Consider the following 14,747-nt stretch of genomic DNA (forward strand, 5'->3'; position numbering starts at 1 on the left):
TAATTCATCAATCAATGGCCTTAGATATACATCAAGAGTTTGGCCAGGTGAGGTCGGACCAGGGATCAACAGAGACAAGAAAAGATTTGGATGTTTCATACACAAGCTTGGTGGAAGGTTGTATGGAGTTACAAATACTGGCCAGCATGAGTATGGAGTTGATCTACCCCCAAATGGATTAAATCCATCTGTACATAGACCGAGTCTAACATTTCGCACTTCCATTGCGAAGTTTTGATGAGTACGATCAAAGTGCTTCCAAGCTTCAGCGTCAACAGGATGCGTGATCTTGTTTTCATCGTGTCGAACTTTATTTGCATGTCATCTCATGTGTTTAGCTGTCTTTGAAGACATATACAATCGCTGCAATCTAGGAGTGATAGGAAAGTAGCGGAGCGACTTGTATGAAACTTCCTTTGATCTCGTGCTACCATTGTCTCTTGTCTTTGGCTTGAACCGAGGATGCCCACATGACGGGCATGATATGTCGTTTTCCTGCTCCTTGAAATACAACATGCAGTGATTTGGACAAGCATCAATCTTTTTGTAACCCATACCTAGAGCGTTGACCATAACTTTCGCACGATAGAAATTTTGTGACAATTTCTCATCTTTAGGCAACATACTCTTCACAATCATGCACAAACGGTCAAAACATGATTGACTCAAATTATACTCGGACTTCAAATTCATTAGTTGAAGAACTGCAGACAAGATAGTGTGACTCTCACAACCGTTCCAAAGTGGCTCATCAGCATCTTTAAGTAAATCATAAAATCTACTAACTGCATCGTTTGGTGATTCTTTATCTACTGCAGTTCTTACATCACTAGAACCCATAGTAGAACCGAGTTCTGTTCCTGCAGCATCAAATATCAAATTCGTATATGGATTATCGTGCACCACATTCACCCGTGCATCAAAATCGTTTCTAAATTCTTCTCCATGAAACGTCCAGTTCTGATAATCACTCACAAAACCCTTCCTGTGTAGGTGATGTCTAACGCCATGAGGTTCTACAAATCGATTATTCTTACAAATCTTGCAGGGACACCTAATCCGACCTGTGGGATCTACCGTACTGACACTCGCCGTTGCAAATTCAATAAAACTATCGACACCATCCATATATTCATGCGATAACTCATTGTCCACTATCCTACGGTACATCCATTCACGGTTTGCAGTCATTCTGTCGTATGATGTTATGAATAGTATCCTAACGAATTAAGAAAAAAACAATCAGAATGCTACGATGAAGAAAATATCAAATTTATCATGCAATATACTATGTCAAACAATAACAAGAATTTTGATGCATGCATTGATAACTTAATATTTTCATGTGCAAACTATTAATGACATGATACAATCATTTGAAGCATGCTTTTATTATAAAATTTCACATGAAAGTCAAAATCAAATTGAAAGTAACTACATGCAAGCATGGATACAATTACATCAAACATTGCAATACATCATAATCATTCATATCAAATAAATGGCAAACATGTACCTGCAGCAAACACACTTCAATATCTCACTAACTACTACCATGCTTAGCATGGACTCCGTACTCCAAAAATAAGAACACTTCCATATTTTTACATTAAAATCATGCTCAGCATGATCTTCGAACTCCAACAAAGCAGTCCTAGATATCAACAACTAAGTGAGTGTGTGAACAATAAAGTGCTGCATTCAATAAATTAAATAACATGTGATACGTTTGCATCACTTACTCACCACGGGTATTTACCCGATTTGCATTGTTTTTGTCATTTACTTACCACAGGTGGCCGAGCACGAGTTGGTTCCGTTGAAAAATCTGCACAAAAACAAAACAAATTAAGTAACAAACTAACTAATCATGAAACAAGATGAAACACTAACTAAAAAAATTAAAACAAATTAAAACAACTCTAACTAATTGAAAGAAGAGAAAAGAAAAATAGTATATATGTTAAGCCAAATCTAACTAGAAGATGCTAATTTAACAAACCAGCTATAACATGTTGAACCAGTCGACTAACATAAAGTCATAGACAATTTATAATCTGAACTACTTAGCAAAGGAATAGTAAATCAATCAATTAGTTTACTAGAAAAGATGTGAACTCCGTTTAACCACCACTATCATAAAGAATTCAAATAGCCCTAATCTAACTAACTGATTGTGAGAACATTAAATACCAATCTATCTAAGAAAAATATAATTATAAAAGACTAATAGATTGAAATACTCTAACTAACCAGATTTCAAGAAAACAAATTGAAGTAAAACTAACTACCAGTAGACATTAACAAACTAACAAATTGATAAAAATTTATGAACTACTCTAACTAGAACAAACTAACAAATTGATAAAAATTTATGAAATACTCTAACTAACCACAGTTGATTAAATCTCAACCTAGCCAGTTGATTTCGATTTGAATTTTTTTTTTTATAATTAAATTTTTTTTTGAATTTTAAATTTCAACCTAGCCAGTTAAACCACCTGCCTTTCCGGCAGGGAAGGGGGTTAAACCCCCTGCCGGAAAGGCAGTTCCGGCATGGGGGGTTGACCCCCTGCCGTGCCTTTACGGCAGGGGGGGTCGACCCCCTGCGTTTTCGGCAGGGGGTCGACCCCCCTGCCGGAAAGCACGGGGAGCGGCGGCTGGCGAGGTCGCCGGTGGCCGGCGTAGTCGACAGCAGAGAGGGGGAGACCTGGAGCGAAGCTCGGGGGCCACTGGGTCGCCGGAACTCAGAGCGGAGGAGAAGAGGTGGCTGCAGGGAGGATCGTCGGTCGTCGGCGACTGAGGACGCCGGTTGCGAGTCGCCGGCGAAGGGGAGACAACACCTCCCGGCAGCAGCCACAGGGAGGAACAGCAGGGAGGAGGAAGAGGTCGGCGGCGGGTCGCCGGTGCTCGGGGTCCCTGGCGCAGCCGCTAGCCAAGCAGGGAGGTCGGCAGCGAGGATCGTCGGCGAGGCGGCGGCGGCCGGACGGTGGCGAGAGCCGACGGGCGGCGGGAGGGAGAGGGCGGCGGCCGGGAGCAATACAGCGAAACAGGAAAAAGAGAAAGAGGGATGGGATTAGGGATTTACGCGATATTTAGCGACGGCTTAGCGACGAAAATATTCCGTCGCTAAATCAAAATACAAAAACCGCGACGGAATATATTCTGTCGCTACTCCGTCGCTAATTAACGACGGATTAGCGACGACAGAGTTCCCTCTCTAAATCCATCGCTAAAATGGTGTTCTTGTAATAAAAAGTAGCGACAAAAAATTTAGTCGCTAATCTGTCGCTAAGTAGCGACAGATTAGCGATAAAATTTGTTTCCTCGCTAATCCATCGCGAATTAGCGACAGATTCTATCTCTAGCTAATCTGTCGCTAATTAGCGACGGAAAAAATCCGTCGCTAATTTCCGTCGCTAATTAACAATTTTCTTGTAGTGTCCATAGTCAGGTCATATTAATAATTAAGGGCATATTCTTTTTAACATTTTGATGCAGGAGCTGAGTGATACATAGTCAGGTCCACATCTTTCATTAGATCATTTGAGATCCAAATTATTTTAATTTGAGTATTTTCTTATTTGGATCATTTTTTAAATGGATATTGGATCTTTATATTTAATCCATATCTTAATTCAGATAAGTTTTATCCTTATCTAAGAAGGTTATTAGTTTAAGGAGTCTATTAGGATTATAATTCTTACTTTATAAAATATAGGAAAGATCTATGATTAGAGGCAGCCAAGTATAGTTGAAATTGATATGAGAATCTCAGTTAATTTTCTTGTTTAAATTTTTAGTTATTTTAATTTCTTGTTATTTTCTTCAATTTCTTTCAGTATTTTCTTGTTTTTTTAGATTCAAAAGCATAAGAGCAAGTTAGATTTTTTCTCATAAATCAAACCCACTCAATTTACATTGAAGAAACCATCCCTAAGAATAAAGACCTAACCGCATTGGCTTTGCCTGCTGTACTTACGATCACTCTCTGTAAACCTCGATCGGCTAGACCTTGCCCCAATGAAGTTTCCATACTTCAGCTTGAATAAAGGGTGACACCAAAGAAATTTGAACCTAAACCATCTACCTAACAACCTAAGTCCCATTCCACTAAGCCAAGCCCCTTTAAGCCAGTCAAGGTCATATGAATTATGATATGCACAATAATGGAGCGAGATACCTTATAAAGCTTTTTGTGCCTTTCACCTTGTAACTTTCTCTTGCCGTAAGGGCAAAAGGATGGAAAAGGCTGCCCCCACAAAATGCATTGTCATTTTAATGGCACAATTGGGTTGTCATAAAAATCCTTTAATTACTTGGAAGTAGTATGTTCTTCCTGAGAGCAGGTACATCAAATATTTATTCTTGAAAGATGCAGATGTACTTGGTAGCTTATATTTTCAGGTATTTACATATAGGTTCCCAACTTATAGTAAGTCTATGTTTAAATGCCTCAATTTTGAAAATATTAAAAAATCAGATAACTTTCAAGGAAAGTACTCATATGGGCTGCTTGAATTACTTTGAATACACTTGCTCTTTGTGTGTTTTTTTAAGATCAAGTTGCGGGATTAAGGCCCCTCATTTTCAGTAGACAATCCACAACCACCTCATACCAGTGGGGTTCGAATTGTTACGAAAACCGCGAGCAAGAAACAACCGAAAGAAACAAAACACAGCAAGAACACAGATTTACGTGAAAAAACCTCCCCTCAAATTCGAGAGAGAGTAAAAAATCATGGCCGCCTAGAGGAAAAAAAAATTATTGCTCTTTCTTGACAAATACAAGAGAGAAAGAAAATAAAGAATTTATACAAGGCAAAGGCAACAATCCTAAACCTAAACAAATCGGGTCTTATCCATAAGATACTGAGACCCGTGCTGAGGGGAGCCCCCGAACCCCCTTTACTGTAAGGGCAAAAACTTTGAATCAGGCTTCACAACTCATCACGAACTTGCAATATCCCATCACACGGTGACTTACACCAACTGATCCTACTAAACGAAAGATACTTTCAACCTTTTTTTAGCAAATAAGATGGTAGTTTTTTTAGAAAAAGAAGGTAAATTTATTGATTTTTTTGAGAAACTAGTAGATGGAGGCTGTGGAAGGCAGTTAAGGCTAAATATTTAAGTTCATATAGAAAAACTATTGTGTCGGGTCCTCTTATAAGTAAGTTCATAGGCCAAATAAGTAAGTCTAGGACAAAACCAGCCATTTCCTTATTTTTATGTCACAGGGATACTCGAATTCACTATCGTGTCGGGTTCTCTTATATACTACTCTTAGGGTGAGTTTGATTACTTCAATTCCTTGGCCCATGCATTGATCCAACCTTCCTACAAACGAAGGATATCAAACTGAGGTTTTTAAGTTCATGCGCACTGGGGGGTGGGGGTTAAACCTCCTATTAGAGATTCAAGTATCTCTGCTTTAAAGACCTCAGATCTCTAATCAGATGTAATCAAACAGACCCTTAATGAAAATTTTCACAAAAATAGCATGCCCCTATCCTTTTTGCCACATCCTTGTGACAGAGGTTTACTTAGAAGATGATATTGATGGCTGACTACATATTAATATTGCACCAAACAAAAAATTACCATCGATATTTGAGTAGGATATATAGAGAGGCAATCACTTTTAATAGAAATGCACACTTTTTATTTTTAAAAGGCAAGCTGGGGTTAGGCAGACCCCTACAGTTATACATCTATGCCATTGGGTTTTGAACTTGCAACGTCCCAAGACAAGGTGACGTGCACTAGCTGCTCCTACTAGACAAGAGGAGCTCCATTTGGTAGAAATTCACGCTCTTGTTCCTATATGAAATATCATAAGGGCAGTGTTCTGTTGGATCCAAATAATGGATTCAGTGTGGCATAGGGTTTCACATCAGAATATTTAGAGCCACACAATGGTGGGCTGGTAACTCACGTAACGTGTGAGTTAAATATCGTATTTAATAAGATTAAAAACCTCATTCAAGGCTGAGATAATGGCTACTTAGGGACGATTATAAATCTTCACCCCCTCCCCCTCCTCGCACATTGTAAGTATGGATCAAGAAGGGATCTTCCTAAAGTAGGCCGTTAATCAAAAGCCCAATTCTCTTCTCCTCTGTCGACGGGGTGCTCACCCGCACTGCACACACCCCGATCCGAAACCTAACATGTTCTTTTCCTTTTGAGTTTTTTATTTTTCCGATGCCAAAGAAAAGTGAATAGTATAGAAGTTAGGCACAAGAGAGAAGCCAACCTCTAAAAGGAAAAAATAAATCATGCAACTAAGCACAACCAAAACCAATGTCAGAACTTCATTTAGGGTCGGTTTGGAATTTGTAGTTGGGATGGGCGTTTATGCATTTGAAGAAGTGACAACTGCCAAATCCATAATTTAGTGTAAATAAAAAGGAGAGAGGTTCTCTCACTTTCCATCCTAAATGCTTAAACACCCAACCCAACACCGAGATTCCAAACAAGACCACAAAAGTAGTTTGACCAAGATTTTACCTCGAGACCACTCGTAAAACCTGTAAAAATTTTAGATTTTAAATGAATAAAGAATTAACTTTACCTTTGAGTTAAAAATATGCTTCTATCTTTTAAATGTCAATTATAGGCATTTTATATACTTAATTATACTTTTCTAACCAATAAGGTTAAAATAGTCATTTCAAAAATTTCTATAGATAAAATATTTTTTAAAATATTTAAACTATCATATAAATGAATTATTTTAGGGAGCCACAACCTCATCTAGGTGTTTTCAATATCTTTTGAATGCAACTAGATACAATTTGGTGGTTTTTGAAATAAATTTGAATAAAGGGTATTTTGGTCATTGTAATCAAAAGTACAAACAACAATAACAACAACAACTTCGCCTTCATCCCAAAACAATTGGGGTCAGCGATATGAACCAACAAAGAAAATCATTCTGGGTCTTCCACATGAATCCTTCTCCTCCAATCATTTTTATCCAATGCCATGTCCTCGGTGAGGTTCAAAGCATTCATAACTAATATTGTAATCAAAAGTACTATTTAAAATATTTAATCTATCATTCAAACTATTTATTTTAGTAAATTATGACTCTTCAAGGTGTTATCAAAATGTTTTGAACCTAATTAAATGTATTTTTGGTAGTTCAAAAGGAATTCTATCAAAAGGGTATTTTGGTCCTAAAATAATTTATGAGAAACATTTTAAATAAATAAACTATTATTTTAAAAAGTACCAAAACCATGAATTATTTAGAATTAGTATATTTGTTTTGTTGTTAATGAGATAAGAAAAATGAATTTTTGAAAAGATTATGGATTTGGGTATGGACCTGAAGTTTATATGGTTTAGACCTAAATGTATAGACCCCAAACTTGAAGTTTTGAGGATTTGTAAATAGTAAATAAGATTCTATTTAATTATAGATTTAGTTTTTAACATTATCGAGATAAATATAAGCTTTTATTTTATTTTTTTATTTTTATAGGTTTTAGAATCTAATTTTAAGGTTTTGGGCCATTTGGATTCAAAATGGATCCAAATGAGACCCATTTGGATTTATGCCATTTAGGAATCCTATGGAGCCACTACGGCACCCAACCTCAGTTTCTTCTCCTTTTTCTTCCCAAGAGGGGTCGACACCTACCTCTCGTCTCTTTTTTTTTTTCCTTTCTCACTCCCCATAACAGAAAACTCGTATTCCCCTCTCTCCCGTTTGCTTGCTTTCACAAAGGCACCCCATCGAGCTTTGTCGGACCTTCAACCACCGGCCGACCATCGTCAATCCTCTCCTTCTGTCAAACCACAACCTGTTGGCGTTACCTAAATCAACATACACAGAAAGCGTACCTGCAAGTGTATCTGTTGATGCCACAGAGTGTGTGTGCGGGTGTTTGGAGTTCTCCTCATCTGATCGACACCCACGATGAGTTCAGACCTTAGGTCGACGGTGAGTAAGACCCTATACCACGTAAACAGAATGTGTAATTTGGCTAGGCTATTGTCATGAATCTCTCATCATCTTCGTAGCAGCCAAACCCCTGATATAATGAGGAAAGAGGCAGTTACATATGTAACTTTCACCCACTATCTCCCCATTATGTGGTCCACTAATGGTGTCAAATCAAGTCACCCAAATGGGTTGGACCCAGATCCGTTATGTCCAACATTCTCTCACTTGACCTATTGACACCAAAAGGTGCACTAAATCGAGGTTTAAACCGTTATCTCGATTTAATTCTTCATGTGGGTTCACATGCTATCCTTTATCACAAGGATGAATCATATGAGTCATGTAGATGAATCATATGAGTCATGTAGATGAACACTCCTTTATGAAATGTCATATTTTCATGTACTACACTATAATTCACCTTCAATGCTTTAGCATATTGAAATTACCTTTATGAATAGGTTGATCTCTTACATATTCTATTGGTCCTTTAGTATTATTATTCTGCTATTCTCTTTAACTCATATGAGAGATTTTTTATGCAAAAATCAATAATTTACAAAGCCATAGAGAATCAAATGTGATCACATAATGTATTGTCATACATAAAAGGACTAAAAAAAGACCCGTCTCCTTTACATGTTGGGAATACAATCCCGATGATAACCCTTTAATAAGAGGATCCAGAGTCATTTCCTTTATCCCAATTGTATCAATACATTCCAGATGTTTCTCAGTCCTTTCATTAACAACAAAGTATTTTAACTCTATATGTCGACACAAGATTGAGCTCTTGTTGCTATTTGAAAAGGGCACAGCTGCTTTATTATTACAAAAGATCTTTAGTGGTCTCTCAATAGAGTCCACAATACCAAGACCTATGATGAAGTTTCTTATCCATTTATAAAATCAATAATTTTTGTCCCAATGAATTTCATAAATTCTTTCAATGTCCTGTAGTGAGAGATGACACCTCAAATATTCTGAGCTACTCATGATTGCAAAAGACAACATACTAAAAATATTTGAATACTCCCACTTCTCATAGACATCATTTTGAGCGCTCCCACTTCTCATAGACAACCTTCAGAACGACTATTCTATTCTATGTATGAGTGAAAGATAAATCGCTCTATACGAGATTTATATTGAAAAAGTAAATATGAGACCTTTTATTATTCACCTTTTCTGAGACAAGCATAGTTGAGCCATTATCGTTCCACTTTGGTGAAAACGACAATACTGATAGTTGCTCCGTCTCTTCAATTCTCAAAAGAATTGACTTCAGTTGGTGAAACTAGCAGATCATGTAACCAGAGGCAATTCAACACTGTGTCTTTGGGTACAAACAAGCTTCATGGTCTGAAATACACATCTACTATAACACCCTGTGTGAATTTAAAACATAACAACCTACCTTTGAGTAGAATCGTTGTTTCATAAACTCACACACAATCATAATAACGAATCTTAATACGGTCCAAAGAATCCTTAATCAACACAACTCAGATCACTTTGGTGATAACATGAATCGGTCAATCAAGATCTTTTACCGAAAACATATTCGTATTATGAAACATGCCCATGCACACATTAAAATGCTTGTATATTCATGACAAGATACACTTTATATCAAAAAATACAAGTTCATGCTTCCACTTATATGCAAAACTAATTTTGATGATAAAATATCATGAATTTAGTCATAATTCATGCTTAATGCTTAAAACTATCATACATGACTTAACCAACATGGAACACATAAATTAATATGCATAAGTCATAATTTTAATACAATATACACTTTATAAAGCATGAAAAATAACTAAAACAAGTTTATATGGATAAAACCCAAAGTCCTTAAGCAAGAACTGGTCGTATACGACAAGCAAGAACCTGTTGTATACGACCCTAAACCAGTGTGAAATGGCCCTGAACCGGTCATCTAAGGGTCCAAACTGATTCTGAACCTTATGAACTAGTGCCAAGTATCAACAAAAGTTCATAAAACCCTATAGTCGTATGCTAAAATCTTTGTATTTTCACATATTTATAAAAACATGGTCTTAGCTTCTCAGAATTGGTGAAAAATTGGAAGGAATCAGTCAAAAATGACTCCAAAGCGGTCCCGAAAATGGCCGAATCAGTCATAAATCCGGTTCAGTTTCAAATGGTGCCAAGATCCTAATTTGGTTCATATTAGATCTGGATCTGACCCTGTATAATCTAGATCCGAACGATAACCCGATCCAAAATAGATCCAAATCAATAGGATTGGATCCAAACCTGAACACCTGATGGGTCTTGATTATACCCCAGTCCAAAATGTTTTGGATCTTAACTCGGTTAAACTGTATCAGATCAGACTAGAAAGCAAATGGGTTTGGGTCCATCTAAGGGATCAGATCCTTAGCTCAATCCAAAATGTTGGTTCTGACCCATACTTGGACCCGGTACTGAATGGGTCTGAGTCTACATGATCTGACCCAGACCCGATGCCTTATGGGTCCAGGTCCCGTCTTGGGACAAAACTGTGGACTGGATCCAGGTGGATCTTGGCAGACCCGATCAACCTAAAATGGGTCAGATCGGGTCTCCACCGGATCGAAATACCCGGTTCGACCTAGGTCACCACCTTTAATAAAACAAACACGTTTTTGAGAAACTGAATGCTTTCGGTTTCTCAAAAATCGATCACCCCATCCAAACGGCGACCCACGTCGCCTGAGGGAGGTGCATGTTGCCCCACGGTGACGTGCTGATGCAGGCATCGGTGCTCCGACCGGTTGGCCGCCAGTGATGGCGACCTCGCATCCCCGTAGAAGCTCTGGCAACAGTGATTCTACCGGTAGCCCAACAACTGACAGAGCAGAAGAAAAGACACAACACCAACAACAGCGACCCACGACGTTTGCCGACGACCCGCACCGCCTATTGGCGACCCACGACGGTGGCCTACTCACAACGGAACCTCCATCGACCAAAAAAACCCAGCCCGACGACTAAAGAAACAGAGCAGAGAAAGGGGTTTTCAACCCCGGATCCACACGACACGGGACAGTCGCCGACAACCAGACAAAAACTCCCCCCCCCCCATCGGCGACATTCTTCGGTGACATCAGCGAAGGCCGACCACCCCCTTTTGACATATCGCCCCATGACAATCAGCTCAATTCCCTGTCGATGGCAAAGAAAAGGGGGTTTTTAATCTCCAGATTCCATGTGTCGCCAGACAGACGTCGGCAATCCGGCATCCCCCCCCCCCCCGCGCTCCAGGTGACATCTCTGATGACATCTTGAGGCAACCCTAGCGCCGACAAAACCCTCTGCAACCCGATGGCCATAGGTAAAACACTCAATCTATTTTTTTAATGAGGGTTGTCGGGGTTGCAAACGCCACTGGCGTACGGTTGTCGGAAATGGCAATCACCCTACGATGTCTGTCTCCATCGTCCGGTGACTAATGTTGCCTCACGACAACGGGCGGTCACCTCAAAATGGCACTGTCGTCGACGAAGGTTGTTGCCCCATGGCAATAGTCTGTCAAAAAACGTTGTTGCCCCATGGCGACAGTCGTCGGAGTTTAGGCGATCGTATTACTGAATACAGATGAGCCAACGTTGCACCACGGTGACAGGCTCAATCTGTTACAGTCGTCCCATAGCGACAGGCGCTGCCAACCTACGACTTACCTCGCCCAACGATAACAGTCCCAGTAAACGCTAGTAGGCTCGCACGCACCCACGTGCAACGGTATGCATGGTAGTGAGCCCATAACCCAATGTTGGCATTACCTAAATCAACATACACAAAAAGCATACCTGCAAGTGTATTTGTTGACACCACAGACTGTGTGTGGGTGTTTGGCGTTCTCCTCATCCGATCGACGCCCACGATGAGCTCAGGCCTTAGGTCGATGGTGAGCAGGACCCTATACCACGTAAATAAAATATGGAATTTGGGTAGGCTATTGTCATGAATCTCTCATCATCTTTGTAGATGTCAACCCCCTTATATAATAGGGAAAGAGATAGTTACCCATGTAACTTTCACCCACTGTCTCCCAACTATGTGGTCCACTAATGTGGCCCACTAATGATGTCAAACCGGGTCACCCAAATGAATTGGACCTAGATCCATTGTGTCCAACACAACCCACCACCACTGTCAGCCCCTTTTTCTGCCTGCTCTCTCTCTCTCTCTCTCTCTCTCTCTCTCTCTCTCTCTCTCTCTGAGCAGACACACCAACCTCTTATTTCCCCTCTACACGAGTCACGTCCCTTCTTTCTCTGCAAAATCTTGGGGGTTTTGCATCATTGTACAGATGAAACCTTCTTCGTTTTCCTCTGTCCTTTTCAATCGAAACTCTAACCGCAGAAACCTGTATCGTTTTCTGTCCTAAAACTTGCTTCCATCTTCCCTTGTCTTAATCCTGTCTTTCTAATTCTTTTTGGTTTGGATTTCTCCCAAATTCATTTCGACCACTGTCATCTTCTCCATCTCTCTAAGGTTGGATCCTTTATCATCTTTGCAAAGCAATATCTCAGCCTTTCTTGGGAGTGTATCTACCGACAACAATGTCCTGGAAAGTGAGAAAGATTTGTCAAGAACTATGAGTGTTCCTGCAAGTGTTGAGGCATCAAGTTTTCTAAATGCTATGATGAATGTACAAGTGGTTGGTGGAGCTGTAGGTGAAGACAGAGTCTAGGCTGTTTGCTCTGAAGATAATGGATGGCTATTTTATGGAGTCTATAATGGTTTTAATGAGTTTCCTGCATTTGTTGCAGAATCAGCATCAAGGGGATATGCCTTTAACCCTGTAAAGCTCTCTTGAAAATTTAGAAGAAGATAGAAACATGAAAATCAATTATGCTCTTAAGGTCCACAAACTTGAGGCTTCTGATAATGTTGTGGAGGAGAAAACGTTTCCACAATCTTCTGAAGAACCATCATCAGATCCATTTCGTCAAGGTGTCATGGATTGTTTGAGGAGTGCAGTTGCTCAAGCAGAGAATGATTTTAGGCATATGGTTGAATAGGAAATGGAGGAGCGCCTTGATTTAGTACCTGTTGGATTGGGTGTGCTCATTGTAGTTCTTCATGGTAAGGACCTATACACACTGAATCTTGGTGACAGCAGAGTTGTCCTGGCAACCATCGATGCATCTGGAGATAATCTATTGACAGCTGTGCAACTGACTAAAACACATACAGTTGATAATGTAACATAGCGTAATAAGCTCTTGGCTGACCATCCCGATGATCCATCAACAATAGTTGGGGGATGAGTGAAAGGCAAACTGAAACAACCCGTGCTTTTGGTGTTGGTTACTTGAAAAAGAAAATATTGCATGATGCACTGATGGGTATTCTTCCAGTTCGTAATTTGTGCAACCCTCCTTATGTTTCTATTCAGCCATCCATAATGAACCATAGAGTGTCAGACAATGATCTCTTTGTTGTTATTGGAAGTGATGGACTGTTTGATTTCTTCATCAATAATGAAGTTGTTAATCTGGTATACCTTTTCATTCAGAATAATCCTTTTGGTGATCTAGCGAAGTATCTGCTGGAGGAGTTGTTGCTAAGAGCTGCTGGAAAAGCAGCACTGTAGCACTCTCCGACTGTGAGAGGACACCCAACGGACCCTATTTTGGTATTTTCACTTATTTTACCTTCGTGGCAAATCGGATGCGGTTTTCATGGGACTTTTTGGTTTTTTACTCCCGCTACCTTTTTCATCGCATCGCAAAGGTAGAATTCGAAAACTAAATTTACAAAATGTAAATTCTTGTTATTTGGTATTAATCTCATGTATCTTAAGTACTATGTTGAGTAGGAATTCTAGTGTAGTACAAATTTAGCAACTCAAGTTAGAATTGCCTAATTAGATGGTTTGACATGAATTAAATTAGCAATTTGGCTTATCTTGTCATTAACATGATTAATGTAGGGCATTAACATTGTTAAGCATGTTGTATAATGCCAAAGTTGAGTATATCTTGATATATCTATAAATAGACTTTTAACTTCATAGTTTGTATCGTAAACATGCACTTGAGAGTGCACAATAATGCGTAGTTAACTATGTTAATACGTACATCACTAGTGGGGTCTTCCCAAGTGCACGTGCATGGTTTGTGATCACAAAGGAAAGGTACTTAAATGTAAGTATCTATTTAGTGTAATAACATAAATGCTTAGAGTTATATGTATATTGCACTTTGTTAATTGATTTGCAGGTAAAAAAAAGAGAAAATAAATGATACTTATTGTTAAGTATCGCTTGCAGTTAGAAATACCATGCACAATAAATGCAATACATAAGAATGCAAATCGAGTAAATACCTGTGGTAAGTAGGTGGTGCAAATGCATCACAAACTATATTTATTTTATTGTATGCAACATTTTCTTGCTCACACACTCACTCAGTTATGGATATCTAGGACTGTTATGATTGTAGTTCTGAGATCATGCTGAGCATGATTTGAATGTATAAGAATAGAAGTGATCTTATTTTTGTAGTTCGAATATTATGCTGAGCATGATTTGAATGTATAGAAATAGAAGTAATCTTATTTTTGTAGTTCGGAGATCATGCACGTCATGATTTTAGTTAGCAAAATATGGAGTGTGTTTGTTGTAGGTATATATTTGAGCATGCATTGTGTGAAATATATGTTGCATAAATTAATGTGTTTAACCTGATTACATCGAATGCTAGTGTGAATTAATAACGAAGTAAAGCACATCTTGTATGTGAAGCATGTATCCTGAGTGCATGTT

The 14,747-nt window shown here is 38.9% G+C and overlaps 1 protein-coding gene across 1 annotated transcript; it reads left to right on the forward strand.

Moving 5' to 3' along the window:
* Positions 1 to 13,244: 13,244 nt before the first annotated feature.
* On the forward strand, positions 13,245 to 13,574 carry LOC149821287 (putative protein phosphatase 2C 39). The gene has a single exon (XM_089981928.1). It carries the CDS (start codon positions 13,245 to 13,247, stop codon positions 13,572 to 13,574), a length of 330 nt encoding a protein of 109 aa, XP_089838054.1.
* The last annotated feature ends 1,173 nt before the right edge of the window (positions 13,575 to 14,747 follow it).

Source organism: Nuphar pumila, chromosome 12 (genome assembly GCF_984573655.1).
Source record: "Nuphar pumila chromosome 12, dmNupPumi1.hap1.1, whole genome shotgun sequence".
Classification (NCBI taxonomy): domain Eukaryota; kingdom Viridiplantae; phylum Streptophyta; class Magnoliopsida; order Nymphaeales; family Nymphaeaceae; genus Nuphar; species Nuphar pumila.